Source organism: Mytilus galloprovincialis, chromosome 4, assembly GCF_965363235.1.
Source record: "Mytilus galloprovincialis chromosome 4, xbMytGall1.hap1.1, whole genome shotgun sequence".
Classification (NCBI taxonomy): Eukaryota; Metazoa; Mollusca; class Bivalvia; order Mytilida; family Mytilidae; genus Mytilus; species Mytilus galloprovincialis.
In genome coordinates this window covers 72,392,535-72,419,186 of record NC_134841.1, presented here as the reverse complement: position 1 = coordinate 72,419,186, position 26,652 = coordinate 72,392,535, and the positions used below count along the sequence as shown (strand labels likewise).

General features: G+C 31.4%; 1 protein-coding gene across 3 annotated transcripts in view; it reads left to right on the top strand.

Annotated features, from left to right (window-relative positions):
* Positions 1-6,201: 6,201 nt before the first annotated feature.
* Positions 6,202-26,652, top strand: part of LOC143072883 (hepatocyte growth factor receptor-like) — a 39,437-nt gene continuing 18,986 nt past the window's right edge. For 2 of the 3 annotated variants that reach the window (XM_076248020.1, XM_076248021.1), the window contains exons 1-7: positions 6,202-6,283; positions 17,453-18,514; positions 23,181-23,339; positions 23,890-24,018; positions 24,937-25,104; positions 25,698-25,834; positions 26,356-26,488. In XM_076248020.1, coding sequence (XP_076104135.1) covers positions 17,453-18,514; positions 23,181-23,339; positions 23,890-24,018; positions 24,937-25,104; positions 25,698-25,834; positions 26,356-26,488 — 1,788 coding nt within the window. In that variant the 5' untranslated portion in view covers positions 6,202-6,283. Of the gene's footprint in view, positions 6,284-17,452; positions 18,515-22,237; positions 23,340-23,889; positions 24,019-24,936; positions 25,105-25,697; positions 25,835-26,355; positions 26,489-26,652 lie in introns of those variants that run through there. The other variant, XM_076248022.1, reaches the window with a different exon arrangement.

Here is a 26,652-nt window from a genome sequence, read left to right as displayed (position 1 = left end):
AAGTTGAAATCATCCCTTCGTAAATTTTACGGACGCCATCACGAGTTGGTTGACCGTTATGGAATAACCGTTTCACAAATGATATCGGATATGTTCCTTACGTCGTAACTACAATCCCCTTCCCTTTCATGAATATGACCTACCGAATTAGACTATTTACCGGATTTGTAATCACATAAGCAACACGACGGGTGCCGCATGTGGAGCAGGATCTGCTTACCCTTCCGGAGCACCCGAGATATCCCCTAGTTTTTGGTGGGGTTCGTGTTGTTTATTCTTTAGTTTTCTATGTTGTGTCGTGTGTACTATTGTTTTTCTGTTTGTCTTTTTCATTTTTAGCCACGGCGTTGTCAGTTTGTTTTAGATTTATGAGTTTGACTGTCCCTTTGGTATCTTTCGTCCCTCTTTTATATGGCCTTAATTTTTAAGTTTATAATTTAAGTTACAGGTATATATATTTTGCATCGTCCAACAAAAACAAATATTTAGATATTTATCAAAGGTACCAGGATAATAATTTAATACGTCAGACGCGCGTTTTGTCTACATAAAGACTCATTAGTGACGCTCAGCAACGAATTGGAAGTGCTAACTACTGGGCTCAGCCTGGTGATACCCTTGGAGACGAAACGTCCACCAGCAGTGGCATCGACCCAGTCGTGTAAATAGTTATTAAATTAAAGTACAAGGATTATAATTTTAAAAATAAACCAGACGCGCGTTTCTTCTACATAAGACTCATCAGTGACGCTCAGATAAAAAAAAAGTTATTAATCCAATCTAGTACAAAGTTGAAGAGAATTGAAGACCCAAAATTCTAAAAAAATGTTACAAATACGGCTAAGGTTATCGTTGCCCTTGGATAATAAAATCCATAGTATTTCGAAAAGTTCATACTTTTGTAAACAGGAAATTTATTAAATGACCACAAAATATGATATTCATGTCAACATCGAAGTGCTGACTTCTGGGCTGGTGTAACCCGCGGGAATGAAACTTCCAACAGCAGTGGCATCGACCAAGTGGTTTAAAAAAAGATAGCGTAGCATCCCTTGTTTCATATAAGTATAACAACTAACGTTTAGTGTATTTCTCTAACCAAGGATGATCAAAATACATTGCATGTAGTAAACAGGTGTTAAACATGTGTAAAACCTAAGAAAATGTTCTAACACTTTTGATTTTAGATATGACGTTCTTAAATAACCCGTTCACAAGTATATAAAACTGTCAAATGAAAGTATAATGTACATTATACAGAAACTTCATATTGTAAGCATATTTAATTTAAAATGCACGTTTTTTTGGTTAAAATCTTCTGATTTGATGGGTTCGTTTTGCATGCTTTGCTATAAAAAAAAATATTACAGCTTAGGTTGCTATTTTTTCCTATTTATGTCGTGTCTTTTTTGTTTCTAGTTTTATAAATGAGTTAGTTCAATGCGATATGCAGATGCTGGTTGAACATTACTAAATTTGATTAATAAGCACACTAAAGATTGTTAGTTCATCCGTATCTAATCAAGTTATTAAATGAAAAAAAAAATGCGGCCGAAACGAAGACTCACTTTGTTTACAACTGCATTTTTCGGAACTTGTATAGTAGAAGAATGTTGGAAGATACCGGAGTGATAGTCAACCTCACAATCACGCTAGTGAGAGCTGCCGTCTATTGGTTTTTATTCTGACATTTTTATGCATTTCTTTAACCTCAAAGTTATAAACTTTGGTAGATAGAAGGCAATCATACCTATCTCAATTATACTGACAATTACATGCTAAACTACTTAAGGATGTTCGCTGCTCAGTTTCAAAATAAATAACTTTTCATAAAACTAATATGTATTGATAATGAATTAAGGAATAAAAAAAGCAAAACAAATATAGGGGCCAATGTGCTTGTTTTCGAGATATCAGCCATTGAAATTTTGGCGGGAAAATGTTCTCTCTTGATTTTCCATAGCTTATCATTGACCAGTTAAAGTACTCAAACACTATTAAAAAATAAATAAAATTTTATAAGACTTTTACAAATGACTTATAATTATACATATAAAAGATTTATAAGAAGAAAAATGGGGGTTCATGGGGAAATATTTTTTAAGGCATTCAAATGGATAAAACCAGAGGATTCCGAAAATCTGACAAAAACTCCAAATCATGACAAGCAGTCATCCTTAAAGAGACCAAAAGACATACAACAGTTTATAACACACAACATAGAAAAGTAAACACTCATCATATCATAAGCAACACAAAAAACTGGGAACGATTTTGGGTATCCCTTAGTTAGAGTCAAATACTTGAAATAAGTAAAATAAAAAAAGTCCTTTAAGGTCAAATTTGAAACATCGAGATACAATGTTTTCAGTCGTTTGCATAGTTTTATAGATCGGGTTTGTTGGTCATTGTTTGCTGTTCATAGATTCTAATAATAACTATATTAAGTATCTGTTATAGTATCGAGGTAGTAGACAAAGGACCTAAGATCAGCTAAATGTAATACAAATACAAGCTTTGTTTTCGACAACCATCATTAATTTGCTACATAAAAATATAAGTCCAAGGTTTCTTCTGAGTGAGATTCCATGAATAATTAGCATCTCATTGGCATATCCAATCTTATAAGAAGTAATTATGATATTAGAAATGCTGGAATGATTGTATACTATACTAAGATGAACAATAACTGGTAATACTGTTCGACATTCTAATGAAAGAAGAACTGTGTCACCTTATTCGTTGTCATAAACGCGATTATTATTTTTATCTTTTTTTTGTTATACAATGCTATTGAGCGCAGTTGAACCGGAAAACACATACGCCATATTTCAACACTTGAAGGGAATGGTCAACCGGAATAACACATAAATCATTCGCCAAAGTTATTGTTGTTTCGAAACTCATTAATCATGCGTATTACAAATCTTCCTTATTTTTTTTTTATTTCTGATTTATAATCTCATGCTTGAAATGTCTGTAACATTTCGTACTAGACGATTCATTAATAGTTTTATTATTAGACATATTCCTACATAATCACATATGTTTTATCAAAATAAAAGAGGGGATGGCAAAGAATAAGCGCAACAGGACAAAATTGTTTATTCAGTAAATCAGAAAACTGCTAAGAATTTAAAATACGATGCAATCTGCTTTATATGAGATAACCTATTCTTCATATGACATGCAGAACGTCTCTATGATATGGCCTCGTTTTTGTACCATAATCAGATGAGGCATATGCAATTTTCATGTATAAATCATATATTGAATTGTACGTATTTTTTTGTGTTTTTTTTCTCTCTAATTTTCAGTATATTTATACATGTTATATACTTCAACTTTTATACCATGTGACTTTTAATATGTATAGCTTTTTGTTTATTGACACTATATGTGTAAACATCGTATATGATATGCAACTAACTGTATATGATTCTAAATGATGTGTATCTTTTTGTCTTGCACTTTCCTTCATATTACAATGTATGTCGTATATCATTATAAAATTCATGTTTTTCATTGAATAGAAATAAAGTAATTTTTGCCATTATTTTTGTCATCACTATGGACGAAAGGAGTTAATTGTATCCACATTTGTCATTATATGACGTCCTATGACTTTTATATGAAATCCTTTTGAAATTATATAATGTACATATCTCGTTATAAAACATGCAAACCTACTATATGTGCAACATATTGGTTTTTTCGTTCTTTTTTGTACATTATTAGGCCGTTAGTTTTTACAGTTGTCATTTCGGAGCCGTGAACAGATTACTATGCAATATGGGCTTTGCTCATTGTCAAAAGCCGAACGATGACCTAAAACTTTATTTATTGTCATTGATCTCTTCTGGAGAGTCATCATTCTTATAAAACGTCGTATAAAAGGGTGTGCTTTTCCTTATTTCATGTGTGAACATCTTAAAAATATATGTTGCGAACTAATCTGTAATGAACTGATCATGTCAAAGAGACTTCACTTAGAATTACCTTAGTTAAATACAAACTTAAAGTCGCATGTAAACAATTATATAAGCCTTCACTTATCTAAGTAAATACTCAAATCTTACGCCCCAAGTCTATCTATTGTTATGCATCTTAGTTTCCATCTGTTGTAAAAAATATCAAAGGATTTTTACTACAGAGTGTGACGAACGGGGTTCTGGAAAATCCTGCTTCGACATCAAGAAAGTTTAATTCATTCTTCTTGATGACAATAGAAATTGTTTTTTGCCTGAACAGAAGAGATTCCTTATTAATAGTGAAGAATTCAAATCATATCAAGACATATTAAAAAAAACACACTTTATGAAATCCCAATAGTGAAAAAAATATTAAACATATATTTTCAAGCTAAAAAAATAAATTCATTTCAATACTTCTTTGCTTGAAGCTGAAAACAATTCCAATAAGCAATATCTTTAAGATCAAATTTTATAAAGAGCTTTAATTTGCTGGATACTTTGATAATTATAATATTTATTTTGACTTAAACATTAGTTGCTAAAATATTAATGTTTAAATTGTTGAATACTAAGTCGGAGTTTGCAGTATATTTTTGTGCTTACAATTGATACCAGTCGTTGTATTTTAACGTTACGTTCTATGCCATTTATACATACATGCACGAACAGAGGAATCAGAAGAAAAATAAAAGATTGAATGCCAGGCGTGTTAAAAATGAGCTCTTTTCGGTATACACGACGACTAAATTGGGAAATAGGGGTAGAAAAAGTCTATGACTATGCTCTGTTCTTTCTTTCCTTTTTGATTATACGTGATGTTAAGAAAATAACTATGATTGTTAATATTTAAAAATAATAAAAGAAAAAATGAAATATTACTGTAACAGTTGTAATTATTGATCAATTACATTTTAACTGTTTTATCCATGTTCTGCCTAAAAGAATACTTTCGAATGATTTTAATTATTTTTTAAAAAGTCAGGTATACAAGGTATAATCTTAAGTGGTTTCTTTTGTAAAAAGGTTTATGCTTACCACTTCATTGGTATGTGCGTGGCTTAGTTATCAAAGGTACCAGGATTATAATTTAGTACGCCAGACGCGCGTTTCGTCTACATAAGACTCAACAGTGACGCTCATATCAAAATATTTATAAAGCCAAACAAGTACAAAGTTGAAGAGTGGCTTAAACCAAATAAGCTTCTACTGATGAAAGATTTAATTTAAGTGTTTCTTTATGCATACCACGCTGGAAAAAAAAGTAAGTAGCTACTAATATATGCAAACGAGACCGGTTTTCGGGCGTATATATCGTAACAATTAGATGGAGTTAGACAATATGATTCAAATGACGGGTGATTCATTCTCTAGGATACACGAGCAGGGGAAAGATAGTTAAAATTCAGGACAAAACGGAAAGAAGAAAACAAAACACATTGTATTAGGAGTTGGGGGTAAGACGGGGACCAGGAAAGAAGTGAAGAAAAACACTTGTGGTTTATACTTCCATAGATATAGTACTAAGTATATCCAATATAATATAAAATTCTTTAGGGTGCCAAGATCCTTGATCAGTTGTTGAAGAGAAAACATTATAAGCTATACGTGTATCATAATAAAAATGTCAAACAAAACATAATCGTGTATTTAATGGTACATAAACAATTAAAAGATATCAGATATATTAACAGATTGATCAATTGATTATTGGTGTTTAACGCCACTACCAGACGACTATTGTCTATTTCGCACCAACCAGTTTTGATAAACGAAGTAAGACGTTTTACCAGGATAGAGCTAACGAGCTTGTACACACTTGCCATGCCAGGATAGAGCTAACGAGCTTGTACACTCTTGCCATGTGGTGATCGAGCTCAATATCGCAGTGTTAACATGATTGTGATACAGAAGTTGAAATACTTAGATCACTCGGCATTCGATACTCCTCGAAAAGTGGATATTCAAATGTCGAAAATTTACTGACAAATCAATGTCCAAAAAAAAAATTAAAAAAAATACGGAAAATGATGCACTATGTAAATGGTATGTGGATAAGGGATGGAAATTTTAATACGCATCGATCCGGGGACATATCTTCTTTTTGCTTAAGTATGTGTAGGCATAAAAATCAAATATATCAGATCTATAAGTACAAAAATTATATTTCCTATTTTCAAAAATATCAAAAATAGACCACGATCAATGAGATGATGATGTACTTCCTGAAGCGAAGTACAACGAATGGTTTACTATAACAGGAACTATTAAGTGTTCAATATTTGTTTAGATGACATCCAAATTGCAAAAATGTAAGTTACTATAAACTTTTCGAATTTACTACAATAATTGTGTTTCAATCTTTTTGCATTCCATTTCTATATAGATGTTTTGTGTATGGTTGCACTTTATTTTAGTTTTATATCCAGTTTTTACCATAGACATATGTAAATGTAAAGATACTGCGGACAAGAAAGTGGTCAGCAAAATTACATACATATTCATCAATAGTGTGTGCAAAAGTATCGAAAATAATGGAATTGCCATATTCTAAGATAACAGAAAAATATACAAGGACAAACAGCAAATTGAGACACGTGTAGTACATTTTGTGTAGCCCTTTCGTGAAAGTAATTTTTGAGATCCTAATTACAGCTTATATTTTGTGTATTCTTAAACTGTTTCACTGGTTTGCTGCAAAGTAACAGCAACTGTCAGAAGTAAATAGAAACATTTAAATGCATTACCCTACATGGAATATATAAAATTCTACTTTCAATATTCACTTGGATTATTCAGGTTAGTTTCAAAGTTTCTGCTATCAGCTACGTATACACGAAACATAATCTGGAACGAATTCGTCTCACCGTAAATAAACCGTCCACAACACGTGACCTGTTTTAAACTCCATGATTACTCTCCAAAATAGTTTATAATGTGGTCCACGGCTAATTTTATACAATATATATAAGTTAACAAATAACTAATACTCACTTATACGGATGTCAAATTGGTTCAATATTCAACATTCAACATTCAACATTCAAATTTTTTTATTTTTTTTATTTTTCTTGTATCCATTTTCAACATTCAACATTCGTTTTCAACATTCGATTTTCAACTTTCAACATTCGTTTTCAACTTTCAACATTCGTTTTCAACATTCAACATTCGTTTTCAACATTCGATTTTCAACTTTCAACATTCGTTTTCAACATTCAACATTGGTTTTCAACATTCAACATTGGTTTTCAACATTCACCATTCGTTTTCAACATTCACCATTCGTTTTCAACATTCAACATTCGTTTTCAACATTCGATTTTCATCTTTCAACATTCGATTTTCAACTTTCAACATTCGTTTTCAAAATTCAACATTTGTTTTCAACATTCAACATTCGTTTTCAAAATTCAACATTTGTTTTCAACATTCAACATTCGTTTTCAACATTCGTTTTCAACTTTCAACATTCGTTTTCAACATTCAACATTCGTTTTCAATATTCGATTTTCAACTTTCAACATTCGTTTTCAACATTCAACATTCATTTTCAACATTCGATTTTCAACTTTCAACATTCGTTTTCAACATTCGTTTTCAACTTTCAACATTCGTTTTCAACATTCAACATTCGTTTTCAATATTCGATTTTCAACTTTCAACATTCGTTTTCAACATTCAACATTCATTTTCAACATTCGATTTTCAACTTTCAACATTCGTTTTCAACATTCAACATTCATTTTCAACATTCGATTTTCAACTTTCAACATTCGTTTTCAACATTCAACATTCGTTTTTAAACATTCAACAATTCGTTTGCAACATTCAACAATCGTTTTCAACATTCGATTTTCAACTTTCAACATTCGTTTTCAACATTCAACATTCGTTTTCAACATTTGATTTTCAACATTCAACATTCGTTTTCAACATTCAACATTCGTTTTCACCATTAGATTTTCAACTTTTAACATTCGTTTTCAACATTCAACATTCGTTTTGACATTCAACATTCGTTTTGACATTCAACATTCGTTTTCAACATTCGATTTTCAACTTTCAACATTCGTTTTCAACATTCGATTTTCAACTTTCAACATTCGTTTTCAACATTCAACATTCGTTTTCAACATTCAACATTCGTTTTCAACATTCGATTTTCAACTTTCAACATTCGTTTTCAAAATTCAACAGTCGTTTTCAACATTCGACTTTTAACTTTCAACATTCGTTTTCAACATTCAACATTCGTTTTCAACATTCAATTTTCTTCTTTCAACATTCGTGTCAACATTTAACATTCGTTTTCAACATTCGATTTTCAACTTTCAACATTCGTTTTTCCACATTCAACATTCGTTTTCCACATTCACCATTCGTTTTCAACATTCGATTTTCAACTTTCAACATTCGTTTTCAACATTTAACATTCGTTTTCAACATTCAACATTCGTTTTCAACATTCGATTTTTAACTTTCAACATTCGTTTTCAACATTCAACATTCGTTTTCATTATTCAACAATCGTTTTCAACATTCGATTTTCAACTTTCAACATTCGTTTTCAACATTCAACATTCGTTTTCAACATTCAACAGTCGTTTTCAACATTCGATTTTCAACTTTCAACATTCGTTTTCAACATTCAACATTCGTTTTCAACATTCAACATTCGTTTTCAACATTCAACATTCGTTTTCAACATTCAACATTCGTTTTCAACATTCGATGTTCAATTTTCAACATTCGTTTTCAACATTCAACATTCGTTTTCAATTTTCAACATTTGTTTTCAATATTCAACATTCGTTTTCAACATTCGATTTTTATCTTTCAACATTTGTTTTCAACATTCAACATTTGTTTTCAACATTCAACATTTGTTTTCAACATTCGATTTTCAACATTCAACATTCTTTTTCAACATTCGATTTTCAACTTTCAACATTCGTTGTCAACATTCAACATTCGTTTTCAACATTCGATTTTCAACTTTCAACAATTGTTTTCAACATTCAACATTCGTTTTCAACATTCGATTTTCAATTTTCAACATTCGTTTTCAACATTCAACATTCGTTTTCAACATTCGTTTTCAACTTTCAACATTCGTTTTCAACATTCAACATTCGTTTTCAACATTCAAGATTCGTTTTTGAACATTCGGTTTTCATCTTTCAACATTCGTTTCAACATTCAACATTCGTTTTCAACATTCGATTTGCAACTTTCAACATTCGTTTTTCCACATTCAACATTCGTTTTCCACATTCACCATTCGTTTTCAACTTTCAACATTCGTTTTCAACATTCTACATTCATTTTCAATATTCAACATTCGTTTTCAACATTCAACATTCGTTTTCAATTTTCAACATTCTACAGTCGTTTTCAACATTCAATTTTCAATTTTCAACATTCGTTTTCAACATTCAACATTCGATTTTCAATTTTCAACATTCGTTTTCAACATTCAACATTCGTTTTCAATATTCAACATTCGTTTTCAACTTTCAACATTCGTTTCCAACATTCAACATTGGTTTTCTATATTCATTCGTTTTCAACATTCGATTTTCAATTTTCAACATTCGATTTTCAATTTTCAACATTCGTTTTCAACATTGAACAGTTGTTTTCAACATTCGATTTTCAACTTTCAACAATTGTTTTCAACATTCAACATTCGTTTTCAACATTCAACATTCGTTTTCAACATTCGATTTTCAATTTTCAACATTCGTTTTCAACATTCAACATTCGTTTTCAACATTCAACATTCGTTTTCAACATTCGTTTTCAACTTTCAACATTCGTTTTCAACTTTCAACATTCGTTTTTAACATTCAAGATTCGTTTTTGAACATTCGGTTTTCATCTTTCAACATTCGTTTCAACATTCAACATTCGTTTTCAACATTCGATTTGCAACTTTCAACATTCGTTTTTCCACATTCAACATTCGTTTTCCACATTCACCATTCGTTTTCAACTTTCAACATTCGTTTTCAACATTCTACATTCATTTTCAATATTCAACATTCGTTTTCAACATTCAACATTCGTTTTCAATTTTCAACATTCTACAGTCGTTTTCAACATTCAATTTTCAACTTTCAACATTCGTTTTCAACATTCAACATTCGATTTTCAATTTTCAACATTCGTTTTCAACATTCAACATTCGTTTTCAATATTCAACATTCGTTTTCAACATTCAACAGTCGTTTTCAACATTCAATTTTCAACTTTCAACATTCGTTTTTCAACATTCAACATTCGTTTCCAACATTCAACATTGGTTTTCTATATTCAACATTCGTTTTCAACATTCGATTTTCAATTTTCAACATTCGATTTTCAATTTTCAACATTCGATTTTCAATTTTCAACATTCGTTTTCAACATTGAACAGTTGTTTTCAACATTCGATTTTCAACTTTCAACATTGGTTTTCAACATTCAACATTCGTTTTCAATATTCAAAAATACCAGTCATTTCAGAATATTTGAAAGAAATCATAATCCTGTGACCATGCAATAAAATTGAGAAAGGAAAGGTGGAATGTGTCAAAGCAACAACAACCCGACCATAGAGCAGACAACAACCGAAGGCCACCAATGGGTCTTCAACGTAGCGAGAAACTCTCGTACCCGTAGGCGTCCTTTAGCTGGCCCCTTAAAAAATATGTATACTATGCAAACTTTTATGCTGCATGTGTATAAGCATCCTTGAAACTGTAGTAAAAGATAGCTTGACAAACTATGTATTCTAGCCCGGACTGACGATGGACAAACGGACGGACGCAACAGGGTAAATTAGTATGCCCCACAACATTCATGCAGGAGGGGAATAACAAGGACAATTTATTCTTGCAGAAGCAAGTTATGATGTTTTAGATCTGAAACGTTTTCTTTTAAAGAAACGTGTAGTAGTCATGTATACTCGTGTATAACAGAGTAAAATGTAGAAAAATCGTCGAATTCGACCAAATAGTACAATGTAATAAGTTATTGGTCAAATTTGTCTGGTAGGATCCAATATAATATTAGTCGTTTTGATTGGGAAGCAAATTCGTCAGTTCATCATTTCGAACGCTTCTCGACAAATTCGGCATGACCTCTTTGAGTTACTTGCTTCTCAAAACTACCTAGAACTTTTTATATGACTGCAAACAATTATAGTCGAATATTGTTATTACGTCGTCGTCGTCGTCGTCCGGACACTTGGTGTCCGAACAATATCTTTTGTTTAAATGAATGGGTCTCTTTGAAATTAAAACACAAGGTTTGCAACCACAAAAGGAAGGTTGTGGTCGATTTAAGGGGTTAAAGTTCTAAAAATTTAGGAATTAGGACCCGAAAAGGGTCAAAATTTGCATTTTTCTAGTTTCCAGACAATAACTTGTGTGTAAGTGAATAGGTCTTTCTGAAATTGTACCACAAGGTTGCATATCACAAAGGGGAGGCTTGGATTAAGTTTAGGGGCCTAAAGGTTCAGAAATTAAGGGCTTAAAAGGGGCAATATTCAAACAATTTGCCATTTTTCCAGACAATAATTTGTAAAGTGTATGGATCCCTCTAAAACTATAATACAAGGTATCCAAACACAAAGTGAAGGTTGGGAATGAATTTTTGGGATAATTTCCGTTCAGGAATTAGGGGACAAAAAAGGAGCCAAAACAAGCATTTTTCTAGTTCCTAGACCATTACTTGAAGTCAAGTGTATGGATCTCTCTAAAATTGTACAGCAAGGTACCATGCAACAAAGGGAAAAAATGGCATTAAATGTGTGGGTTATTACTAAAATGGGGTTAGAATAAAAGGGGTAGGAGGGTGTGTATTTTTTTTCATAATTTTTTTTTCTTAATTTTTTCCATTTTTCCATTGATTTATATTTCTAACATGTATATGTATATTGAAGCAAAAAATACTGATATGACAGGAGATACACACCAAACATGATGTGTAAATTATTATATAAAGTATTGTGCAATAGCGGGAAATCTTTAATTGCATAGTATTGCGCTATCGGACAATATTGCTCATTAGCAAGAATCTCAACTGCACAGTATTGCGCAATAGCAAGAAATCTTTAATTTCACAGTATTGTGCTATAATATTACATCAAAGCAAGATATCTTCATTTGCACAGTATTGCACAATAGCAGTAAATCTTCAATTGAAAATGAATACAAATATTTCAACCTATTTCTTTTTAAGATCTTTCACAACATTCATTTTGTGAAGGATTCTTATATTATGTCAAAAATTTATCACAATCCAAATGTCTTATCCTAAGTGCACATAACCACTAAAAAAGTACAAATCAAAAAACGTAAATGTCCATAGACGGACAAACTTTATAGTCAGAAAGCAATATTTCTTCAACCAATTGATATACTTGAACTAGTTGAAGTATGCTATCAATTAATAAGAACGGACATTAATGATTTCATATTGTTTTTCAAATTCATTTCAATGACTAAGTAAGTAGATTCCAAAAATAAAACTACTGTAAATTCAGTAGTTATTGCGTGCATTTATTATTGCGATTTTGTCATTTTAGACTAAAATGCGATTTCATTTTTTTGGGGATATTGGAAAAAATGCGAGTTACATTATTGCGATAATAACCCTATCGCATTTTTCGCAAAAATAAAAACATCGCAATAATTACTGAATTTACAGTACCTACAGTTGCGTAACTTTTTGAAAGAAAAAGTATATATGTATCTGTAATGCTTAATTTATCTCTCCTGGATATATGTATGCATGTGTACGCATTTGTTTTTAACCTAGAGTCAGAAACCTGTAATTCAGAGGTTGTCGATTGTTTATGTGTTACATAAAATTGAGAATGGCAATGGGGAATGTGTCAAAAAAATAACAACCCGACCAAAGAGCAGACAACAGCCCAAGTCCACTATTGGGTCTTAACTGCAGCCAGAAACATTCTCACCCGATAGCATTCTTCAGTTGGCCAAACACAAAAATGTATACTATTTCAGTGATAAAGGACGACATACTATACTCCAAAATATACACAAGAAACTAAAATTAAAAAGCGTACAAGGCTAATAAAGGCCGGAGACTCCCGACTTGGGACAGTTGGCGGGGTAAAACATGTTGTTTTTTTTAGATCTCAACTCCCCACCTTAACCTCTAGCCAATGTAGAAAAAACTAACACACACAAATACATATTTGCTTTTCGTTTATCATTTTCTACATACATTTATAAGGTTAGTTTTTCTCACTTGAACTTTTTTACATAAAGGAGTAGGTCCAGTGAGACCCCTTTTTGGCCCCAAAATATAGCAGTTTTACAAAATTATTAAAATGTAAACTTTTAGTTATTTATTGGACAGAAGAATGCTTCTGATACATAAATATGGGCTGTTTTTGACAATATAATGCACATATATCGGATACTAGCACCATTAAGTCGTGCTAAATTACTGAAATCTTCACAATTCTAGCATTTTAGTTAAATTTTAGACAGTTTTCCTGTGAAACGAAAGTGGCCGCATTCGTGTTCATCCTTAATATTGAAATGTAAGTTGTATTTTATGATAATACATAACATATATAAAGGTTAAGGATGAACACGGATGCGGCCAATTTCATTTTTGACAAAAATCATCTGAAAAGTGACATTTTTCGGCATATTTGGTAGATTTTTCATATTTGAGCTTGAATCGGGTTGTTTTTAATGACTAAATCAGTTAAAATCTTTCAAATAATTTAATTGATTCAAATGAAATAGACACTTAAGTGTTTAAAAAGTGGTCAAAATCTTTCGTAAGATGAACCTGAAATTTGGGGCCAAAATCGGTCCTTACCGGACCTACTCCTTTGTCATTTCGCAATTTCTTTCTTTGTAGCCCCCACCCCCCCTGAAAATCAAATGGTTGCTGCCTTACGTGTTACTGTATGATATGGTACAAAAATCAACCCACAAAATTTATACGTTTTGGCCCCAGATGACTTTTTAAATGTTTTAACTCATCGGGTACCTATATATAAAAGGTCCCGAAATGAAAAATGTAAAAAAAAACTCAAACGAGAAAACTTACGGCCTAATTTATGTATACTAAAAATGAACGAAAAAAATGGTAATAAATCAACAAACGACAACCACTGAATTACAGACCCGGCGCTGACTTGGGACAGACACATACATACAGCATGTGGCGGGGTTAAACATTTAAGCGGGACCCCAACCATCACCCTAATCTGGAACATTTGTAAAAGTTTAAAATCGAATGTTGAACACGAATATTTAATATTGAAAACGAATGTTGAATGTTGAAAATGAATGTTGAAAGTTGAAAATCGAATGTTGAAAACGAATATTGAAAGTTGAAAATCGAATATTGAAAACGAATGTTTAATGTTTAATGTTGAAAACGAATGTTGAAAACGAATGTCGAATGTTGAAAACGAATGTTGAATGTTGAAAACAAATGTTGAAAGTTGAAAATCGAATGTTGAAAACGAATGTTGAAAGTTGAAAATCGAATATTGAAAACGAATGTTTAATGTTGAAAACGAATGTCGAATCTTGAATGTTGAAAACGAATGTTGAAAGTTGAAAATCGAATGTTGAAAATGAATGTTGAATGTTAAAAACGAATGTTGAAAGTTGAAAATCGAATGTTGAAACCGAATGTCGAGTGTTGAAAACAAATGTTGAATGTTGAAAACGAATGTTGAAAGTTGAAAACGAATGTTGAAAACGAATGTTGAATGTTGAAAACAAATGTTGAAAGTTGAAAATCGAATGTTTTAAAAAGAATGTTGAATGTTGAAAACGAATGTTGAAAGTTGAAAATCGAATGTTGAAAACGAATGTTGAATGTTGAAAACGAATGTTGAATGTTGAAAACAATTGTTGAAAGTTGAAAATCGAATGTTGAAAACGAATGTTGAATGTTGAAAATCGAATGTTGAAAACAAATGTTGAATGTTGAAAACGAATGTCGAAAGTTGAAAATCGAATATTGAAAACGAATGTTGAATGTTGAAAACGAATGTTGAAAGTTGAATATCGAATATTGAAAACGAATGTTGAAAGTTGAAAATCGAATATTGAAAACGAATGTTGAAAGTTGAAAATCGAATATTGAAAACGAATGTTGAATGTTGAATGTTAAAAACGAATGTTGAAAGTTGAAAATCGAATATTGAAAACGAATGTTGAATGTTGAAAACGAATGTTGAAAGTTGAAAATCGAATGTTGAAAACAAATGTTGAATGTTGAAAACGAATGTTGAATGTTGAAATGGATTAAAAAAAAATAAAAAAAAAATTGAATGTTGAAAACGAATGTTGAATATTGAAATCGAATGTTGAATGTTGAAAATGGATACAAGAAAAAAAAAAAAAAAAAAAATATTTGAATGTTGAATGTTGAATGTTGAATATTGAACCAACTTGACATCCGTCATAATTATTTTAGATCATTTACATTAGAAAGGTTTCAAATATTAATTTTAAATGATTTCATATAATTGTATGCATTCTTTTGGTAAAAGATCATGGATACTTCAGATACTTTAGGTTTTAAATAATTACAAGAAGAGAGCATTTTTTTTAATGTGAAATGGAGGGCATTCATTTAACATGAGTTTTATCCAAAAGATAATAAATGCAAACTATGAACCCTTTAAAAACTAAAAATAAACCGGACTTCCTCCCTTGACTAATACAATACCGTGTCGTTATAACTAACAAAATTGTAATGTATTGATGATAGTTCAACTAATTTTTTGTCGACATCCGATATGTTTTCCTGTAAGTGCTGTTTACAAAATAACAATATTCATTCATTCATATAATAACAAACCTTAAAAAGTTATGACCATATTTATCCAGCTTAATTCCGGTCAAATTTTACAGTTTAATAATGTTCTTTTTGCTCATGTGATAAGGGTAAAGGTTATGAACATCTTGGTTGCTGGTAAAATAAAGTAACAAACACAAATTGTGACCCTACACCATAGAGATACAAATCCACGCGATACAAGTGGTGTATGCTATTGGTCGGGTTGTTGTCTCTTTGACACATTTCCATTCTAAAATTTTATTCATGTTGTACATGATTAATTGATCCTGATATAATAACTTAGAACTGTTTACTAACACATTTTTTAAGAGAAAATATTACCAGTAGACTGAGAGCGAAAAATCCTGTACTTTCTATAAGCTCATCAAAGAACCGATTTTTTGTTTTATAGTTTATCATTGTCATCCGCTTGTTTTCATTTCTATGATAACTCAAATTTGCCTTATCGAATATTCTCATGCTCTACACAATTTGGAGAGACAAAAGCTTCCTTTCGAATCAAAAGTTAGTTTGCCTTGTCACAGTTCAAGGATATTAGACCGTTTGTTTTAAAACGAAGTGAGAGTGCCGTGACTCAAATCGTATAACAATCAAAATACAAACAACTGTCTACAATACACAACATAGAATATTCAAGACTGAGCAACACAAAATATACTTAAGCCCAGAGCACATGTAAATGTAAATTCGGTGGATAGACATTTTCGGTAGGCCACATGCGAGTCTCTTTCATTTAATCAAATAAAGAATCCCTCATATTCCTTTGTATTTTTGTTTTCGCATGCTCAAAAAGATTACCATAGATACCAGACTAATTCTATTTTGTACGCTAGACGCACGTTTTATTTCAGAAATTCATCAGTGAAGATCGAATCAAATAAGTTAAAAGGCTAAAATAAAGTACGAAGTTGTAGAGCATAGAGGACTTTAAAAATGGACTGAGCGATCTTTACCTTTACCGGTATTTCTCTGCTTGACAAAAAGTTATGCACCTGGTATTAGTTAGTTTATTTTCAACATATGAATTTGATTGGTCAGTTTGTATCCTTCGTCTTCCTCTTAAATAAAGTCTTTTGATGCTGTTTATTTTAAAAAGACATGACCGTTGGTTCACGTTTTCCTTAATAGACTCAGATATGTTTTGTTATCATATAATCATACAAGTTGTTGTTTGCTACTGTTGTATTTTTTGTGGATTAAGTTCGAATAAAAGAACGTTATATGATAAAATAAATGTTAAATGAGAAATCTAGTAATACTGTCGTTTTAAAAGCAAATCACTTTTAGTGTGTTTGATAGCTAGGACGCCCAACAATATATTGATAAAATACTACGGAAGTTCTATCCAAGAAATGAATGAATAAAGGTGTATAAGGCAAATTTATTTTAAGAATTTAGTGTCCTTCGTGCCCTTCAATTTCTAACCAAAAATACTTTTTCTCATTATTTTATTTTAGCGTGACTGCTGCGTTTATTAAAGACGAAATTCGAAACTGTAGAAAAGTATATTCGTGGTATATCTGCTTAGTTTTTATCTATATAACATTGTAATAAAGTAATGCTTAATTAAAATCAGGATGTTTTGTCAATGATATTTTAAAACCCAGTGTATATTTTTACTTCAGATGTATATGCAATTAGTAGGGATTTGTCTGGTAGCGAGAATCATAACAACATTTGCTTTACATCAGAACTACACTGTACCAAGAAACTATGGTCCACTATCCAAAATAGTTATAAAGGAAGAAAGAAGAAGTTTATACATAGGAGGAAAAAATACTATTTTCCACTTTAACTTTGACCTTACTCTGCAAAAACAGAATATAATTGGCCCTGTCAACGACAGTAAACAGTGTAATCCTTTTGATAATTCTTGTATATACATGAGATACCAAACAGTCAATAACCATATTAGTATATTGAAGTCATTCCGAAACTCCCTGATTGTCTGTGGAACAGCGCGCCAAGGTATATGTTACATGTACGATTCATCTGATATCAGTCTTAAAAGTAATTTTGGCGTAATAAAGAAGAATTATCTTGGAAGTGAAAATTCATCCGTCATGCTTATCACAAAGGACAAAAAAGGTATTGATCTTTTTTTCATTGGTCAAAGTTATGATGGCAGAAAAGCAGATTACTTTTACAACGAGTTTGCATCTCTTGATATTTCAAATACTACTAACAATGATTGGAACTTTGATCATTATTCGGCTTGGAGTTTTCTCTCAGTATGTGATACCAAACGCGAAAACTTTAAGTTGAAGTTTCTGCATATATTTGAAGCTGACAAATACATCTTTCATGTTTTCATTCGATCAATAAACGATTCAGGAATCATTTCATATGAAACAAGAATATCAAAATTGCGCAAAGCAAACCTCGATTACGGTTCTTATGAGGAAATGTCAATTTCATGTAAAACTCCTACAAAGTATGACATTGGAATAGCAGCTCACTACGACAACGCGCAACAACAGCTATATATGACCTTTGGTATAAGGGCATACCATGTTGACAACATTCAGGCCGACAATACTCAAGGTTCAGTTATTTGTGTCTTTAGCATAGATGAAACGATAAGGAAGTTTGCAAGTGAAGTGTTGACAAAATGTTCTAAAGGAACACCAACATGGGGTACCCCATCATGGCACTGCAATTCTACTCAATGCGCAGCTGCTTCTAAGGTAAATGTCATTAAATTGTAATACAGTATTTGCCTACCCAAACGGCGTCTAAAATTGCTATCAAGTTAGAAAGGATTATGATTGCTCAAAGCGTCAGGTTTTTTCACGCTTGCCCATGCTGTCTTTGAGTTGTAGCATAGCGTGTTTTGACTTTCAGACATCTTTTAAAAGTAGTTGCCCAAGTATCATGATCATATATAATATAGTAATTCATAAAATTGTGGTTAAATATTTCACTTCCGTATGCATGCTAATAAACACACGGAGCAGATGTGTTCAATGTCGATCTTTATTAGTTTAAACATATTTAATTATAGTGGATTGGAAACAAGTTTTGCAACTTATATTAATCCCTTTCCACTTTGTGGGTGCGAGTGCTGCCTTGTAGCGACATTAGCCTGCTCTTTTTCGAAATCTACAAGGGTGTCTCGAACGTGCAAGAGATATGGATCTCTCTCTTAACACGGGTCAGCCATTAATCGTCCCCTTCCGACGGACTATCATCGTTTCCTGAAGACCATACTCGCAAATAGTGTCAAGGGAGCGCCGAAAATTCAGTCCCTGAAACGATCATTAATTTCAAAAGGATACACGTCTTTACCCAATAATAAAAATTGGCCACCATGGTATACTTCAGCAAGTAACAAGAGTGCCGAAGTTGCGTTAAACATCAAGTAATAATCAGTTCATCGAAATATATATTTTAAAATTGATTATGACATTCGCCTGATGTCATTTTTTGTCATACCTTTTGATTTTAAAGTTTAACTCTTTTTACATATCAGCTACAATATCTCATATAAGAGCTGAATAATTTACATTAAGACGGTTGGATCATCAATCTAAAATTGTATAACTTTATATGAGTCTACACATAGCATATGAGTCACTGTTCAAAATATAATTTTGCAGTAAAAAGGACTGAAACAAAATCAATTGATCCGTACTTGACTTATTGACTTATCAATAGTCTGCACGACCCAAACACCATTCTAATGGCAGATACGTATTCATAATCTCGTTTTTGTGAATGCACACTTGCAAACCCAATGATATAAATACATTTTGGAATTGTTTTCATCCTAAAATTACCTGGAATTTTTACAACAGTTTAAGAATTTATCATACATCTTTTTTTCACAGGATAAACATAACGAGGTGGCAATTTCATTTTAAAATGCTTACTTATACTAATAAAATGTGTTTACACAAAGTTCATATTAATTTTACAACTAACAATAGCATGGCTATTTATATTAATAAGCATTGCAAACTAGTCCTTGGTGTGCTAAATTGTTCAAAATACTGACGTTGTACTTTATTACAGTTGATAATTTTACTATTTTACTAAAGCTTAACCTTGCATAAGGCGACAACATATCTTTTAATCAAAATTAAAAGATCCTTCCAAAAACATATTAACAAGAATGGATAACAATCAAAACACCTGAACAGATTCATGAAAAATTATATCAAACATAGTCAGATTAATCTAAGTTAACTTTTGATTAATAAGTTGAATTGTAGAATTGCTTGTTATAAATCATATCATAACTGATGTACTTACTATTAATTTGATGATTCCTTCGGGCAGAGATAGTCCACAAGCAGCAGAGTCGACCAACTGCTGTAAAATATAAAATTACACTTAACATTTCAATGGTCTGAAGCGCTTTTCTAGATGTACTTCCATGTTCAAACATTTTATGGCAAGAGTTTATATAAGAACCAAATCAGTTATAGAGCTACTGATATAACCCACATAAACTTAACGGCATAGGCCTTGGTAACATTAACGTTTTCCCATCTTTCTCTCTCTTAACACGGGTCAGCCATTAATCGTCCCCTTCCGACGGACTATCATCGTTTCCTGAAGACCATACTCGCAAATAGTGTCAAGGGAGCGCCGAAAATTCAGTCCCTGAAACGATCATTAATTTCAAAAGGATACACGTCTTTACCCAATAATAAAAATTGGCCACCATGGTATACTTCAGCAAGTAACAAGAGTGCCGAAGTTGCGTTAAACATCAAGTAATAATCAGTTCATCGAAATATATATTTTAAAATTGATTATGACATTCGCCTGATGTCATTTTTTGTCATACCTTTTGATTTTAAAGTTTAACTCTTTTTACATATCAGCTACAATATCTCATATAAGAGCTGAATAATTTACATTAAGACGGTTGGATCATCAATCTAAAATTGTATAACTTTATATGAGTCTACACATAGCATATGAGTCACTGTTCAAAATATAATTTTGCAGTAAAAAGGACTGAAACAAAATCAATTGATCCGTACTTGACTTATTGACTTATCAATAGTCTGCACGACCCAAACACCATTCTAATGGCAGATACGTATTCATAATCTCGTTTTTGTGAATGCACACTTGCAAACCCAATGATATAAATACATTTTGGAATTGTTTTCATCCTAAAATTACCTGGAATTTTTACAACAGTTTAAGAATTTATCATACATCTTTTTTTCACAGGATAAACATAACGAGGTGGCAATTTCATTTTAAAATGCTTACTTATACTAATAAAATGTGTTTACACAAAGTTCATATTAATTTTACAACTAACAATAGCATGGCTATTTATATTAATAAGCATTGCAAACTAGTCCTTGGTGTGCTAAATTGTTCAAAATACTGACGTTGTACTTTATAACAGTTGATAATTTTACTATTTTACTAAAGCTTAACCTTGCATAAGGCGACAACATATCTTTTAATCAAAATTAAAAGATCCTTCCAAAAACATATTAACAAGAATGGATAACAATCAAAACACCTGAACAGATTCATGAAAAATTATATCAAACATAGTCAGATTAATCTAAGTTAACTTTTGATTAATAAGTTGAATTGTAGAATTGCTTGTTATAAATCATATCATAACTGATGTACTTACTATTAATTTGATGATTCCTTCGGGCAGAGATAGTCCACAAGCAGCAGAGTCGACCAACTGCTGTAAAATATAAAATTACACTTAACATTTCAATGGTCTGAAGCGCTTTTCTAGATGTACTTCCATGTTCAAACATTTTATGGCAAGAGTTTATATAAGAACCAAATCAGTTATAGAGCTACTGATATAACCCACATAAACTTAACGGCATAGGCCTTGGTAACATTAACGTTTTCCCATCTTTTTTTAATGTTTGCACCATTGAAAAGGCAGAAGTATATGCATCATCTGCCAAAGTCTTATGCATGATGCAAATTAATTATGACCAATTTAATGGTACTCTACACAACGGTCAAAATACTGGTAGGTATATAATATTGTGTATTTTTACACATGTTCCCATAGGGTATATTCATAACTGGTAAAATGTGTAGTAAAAGCATATCTTAAATTGAATATGAAATTTCATGTTCATATTTATAGCTTAATTGAAAATAAAGAACTTTTAGCTATTGAAAAGCTCTAAAATTATGGGTAGTTCATTGTCAGAAAAAAATGTCTTGTTTAATTCCTAAAACAATTATTGTTTATTTATCTTGAAATAACAAACTTTTACTGAAATTACTGTTTGAAACACAAATTTTAATTTACTAAATTAGCATTAAAACATAAGAAAACATGTCCAGAATTTTTGGACAAAATTAATTTTTTCCTGCAAATCTATCTTCATTTTTGCTATGATTATTAACATTTAAACACTTAAACAATTGTATTCTATAATGTAATGCTTGATGTCCAAGTTTCTTAGATGCTCCTTCTAATAACCAAATGTGAACAACACAAGTGGTTGATTCATTGTTTCCATTACTGCCAAGTTAAAACGCACAGATGACTTTCGATACCTGTGTAAGAGTTGTCTCTCATACATTAGGTCTTTCCCTTAAGCAAACTTTACATACGAGAATTTAAGTGGATTTTTTTTTTATAATTCATTATTTTAAAAACAGTCCATTTTTGAAAGGTTGCTTCATGTTTTTAAAGATGTTATTACCAAATGGAAATTTTAACAAACTTAAGTTTAGACATATATAATTTGTGTTGAAAATATAATGGTAAATCCCGAATAAAAAAATGGATCCGTGTTCCACGCCTTTTGGAAGAAAACAAGTTTTGTAGGTGAGAATGCGCGTTTAATTGTTTGAAATATATAACCTAGACAACCAAATTCAATATTCGAGCATTTTAACAGTATATAACAAAAACAAATGCCGTGACTTAAACCGTACTTAACATAAAAATGTACATAGGAGTAAGGGTAAGCATAGAATGTACGATTGGTAAGACAAGGAACTCTACTTCATGATATATGAAGCTGTAAAACGCTACAATTATATCTTCAAAATGAAGTAATATACAAAAAGAATAAAAAAAATCACAGCTCAAAACTTACAAACTAATCAAAATGGAAAACAAGTTTGAATTTCTTGAGATGTAACTCGCATTAAGTTTTTTTTTTCTCAACCGTAAAAGTATCATTTTCGATCAGTAAGACACAAAAAAGGTAATTATATTCATATGCATCCATTTATTAACCTTCTTCTTAGTTTTTATACTGGAAGGTATAATGAACAGATAATTATGCAGAATAATACATTTTCATTTAATCACGGAACAGTGTTTTCCCAAACGTTTCATTGATTAAAAACACTTTGTAAAACATTGTAACATTATGTACACAGACGAGGATAATGAAATTTGGAATCGAGGCTCGTGGTGACGGTTTCAGTAATACATTCATTTATCAGATCTCCAATGAATTGTTAACCTCTATTCTGCCATGGAGGAATAGTTCTGCCGACATTATCCTTGCTGGAAGTAATACTGGATTTTTAAGAAAGGTACATGACTTTTGCTATAACATAATAATAAAATATCTAGTATCATGAGTATTCCAGAGCTGACCGTATGAGAATGGATATTCAGTTTTCAAGTAACTACAGTTGCTATGGATTTTTTGGCAAACATATACATTTAAGATAGGCAAAAGATATTATTGGATATTCTTACTCGTAAGTCAAAGACAACGCCATAGCAAAACACGAATGTCAGCAGTATTATGTCTAGTTCTTAAACACCGAATTGGGACAGCACAAGACTCGTTATTGACGCTCGAATTAAACATACATTACACCAAATTGATCAGAAGAGCGTTGGCGAGCGTTGAAAACTAAAAAAGCTCCACAAATAGGCCAACTGTTGTGAATGTCTTTCGAGGATAAAGGGGGAGGGGGAATTAGAACTTCCGTTAAACAAGTGAAAAAAATATTTATTTCAATGTTCTTATTAAATCCTGCTGCAAGACAACAAATAAAACTTTAAATATATCAATTAACATATGATGATTGCAATCGCCATAAAAAAGAAATATATATTCCTGTATATTTTAAGATACTGGTTACATCGACAAAGGGTAGATCGTACGTCAAATTTGACGTAAGTGGTGACAGAAATATTCCAGTTGCTAATGAAATGGTTCTAGATACACACAGTAATCTCTACATTTTGTCAGGAAACAGGGTAACTATTATGTGTTTAATTTGAAATAGTTTATCACCATAATAGGATTTTTAAACTAGTAGATTGCTGAATAATTTAATGTAACGCGTCTTCTGATTGGCTGACGTTATTTTGTTGTCATCCCATAGACACAATTAAGTCATATGACCGTGACGCAATCAACGTTTTTTCATGGTTTTCTACCGTGTAAAATTGAATTTAAATTTAAATTACTAGATTTTTTTCCCTGTCTATTCGAAATAACCAAAAAAAAATGTGGTGCACACTGTTAAATAACCCGCTACGCGCGTTATTAAGTGTGCACCATTTTTGTTTGTGTTATTTTTTCATAGACAGAAAAAATATTACAATCTTTCCTTAAATGTAATAATTATAAATTATCCATTAGGAATGACATTCTAATTTTTTATCAACAAATGCAATAGACAACAAAACATAATAAATCAAAAAAATATATTCGGGTGCAGTTATTATACGCTGCGTTTAAGACCATTTAATGACCTTCAGCTCAGGGTCTGGTTTCTGTCTCTTTGACCCGTTTTCTTTCTCAATTCTCCAATTCAAGTGGGTAAAACTTTAAGAGGTGGTGTCAGTCTTAATATATTTCACAAAAAGATTGACATACAACGAGACAAAAAGGAACCGAAAGTGTTGGCAGATTGGAAAGGATATCAAAAACCAGCGGTTGCTATAAAATATTTAAAAAGTACTTGTAAAAGTGTAAAACAAATATACCGTACTTCATTAAGGTTTAATATCTGATTAAATCAAACGTTATCACCAAACAGAACAAGTGGAAAATAAATTAACAATGTATTCCAATTTTGGCACAGAATATGCATTGAAGCACTAAAACTTCATGATTTTAGAATTCCGGTCCGGTGTTGAAGGTTCTTTATGCTTTAATGTTTTTTCAAGGTCACAAAATTGTCAATGACGTCATGTCAACTACACAAGACGTGTGGAGAATGTGTAACCAGTCATGATCCACTTGGATGCGGATGGTGTTTCGATCATTGTACTACAAAAACCAATTGTCAACACAATATATGGCATACTGATTCATGTCCGCCATTTGTTCTGGGTGTATGTTATGGTTTATATATTAGTAAATCCTCATATTAACAGCATTTAGACTCAACGATGAATCTTCCTACACATGTTTGTTTCCTTATAAACTTTTATGAGAAATATAAATAACATCTCGAATGCGTCGACACTGGCTGTTTAGTTATACATTTTGTTTATTTCAGCTAATTATCTTTTTTAACCATGGCTGCAAACTCCTTAAGCAAATGATGATAAACTCAACATGTTGAGGCCTTGGTAATAAAAATGAAAGACTGTAATGTAACAATACCTGTCATATACATAAAAATACCAAAGCCAATGGAATACCACTGTATACGCTGTTTCCTTTTCTATATGTCAAAGTCACAACAAAGCCTTCAACTTGGAACAACATATCACTATAGATTCAAGACAATGCTTGTAGGCAAGCATACATAATGTCCTTTAATTAGCCTGTAAATAAATAAAGTAACACAAAATGCATATTTAAGTACAACTGTAGCTTATTTTATGCATATTTCAGGACTGTTGTTTTTCTATTCGTCTTTTCATCTTTGATATTGAAAATGATAATATGTTTGTGTGACAGTGGTCATTCTTCTTTCTAGATAAGCCCAGCGAATGGACCGCTGGAAGGATCAACAAAATTAACTATTGCAGGCGAGAACTTCGGTTCGATAATAAACAATGCTACTGTATCGATTGGAGTTGCATCATGTTTGATCAAAAATATTAATGATACAAGGTACACTTTAATAAACTTCCTTTTAAGTGTTCATGTTATATTACATACGAGAAGATCGAGTAGAGGGAGCATTAACATCACTGAAACTTATGTTATTTATTCAAATGCAAATTCTCTTTTGAAAGCTGCATTTAAACTGTCTTATTAGAAAGCATTACTGAATTAGATAATTGCAAACATCTTAAAGGATACAAAAAGCTATTATCACTACACAGAGGTCAAAATCTATACTTGATTTGATTATCCAGAACCGCAGTCATATTTGTGAAAGTTCATTGGGATAAGTTTCGGTTGAGTTTATATCTGTATATCATTGAATGAAATAAGGACATTTCTGCAACTTAACATTTTATATTGTTTGCCAGTTTATCTGAAAACATAGATTGAACAATTTTTGACTTTGTATAAAATCTTTACGTATGAAAATAATTGAGAAACAGGATTGAATAGGAAAACTTTTTTAACACATTTTAATTTTCTATATTTTTTTATAATGTTCTGTTCCCTTTATTCACTCACAGAATAACGTGTCTGACAAGTAGAGTAGTAGTGCCTGTCTCTACAGCTGTAAAAGTGAGCGTGACTGATTCGACCTCAAAAACCTATAGAATTCATGGAATATCGGAACAAGTGGACATATTATTTGAATATACGGTATGTGAGAGTACTAAAACTGATGCTCATGACACTGTTCTTTATTTACATATAAATCATTTTCGTTTTTCTTTTTGATAGAAGGGCTTTTTTTTTTGTTTTGAATCGATTGCTTTTTCCGTTTTACAATACCCATAACTTCTTGAATAATATGAAATACCATT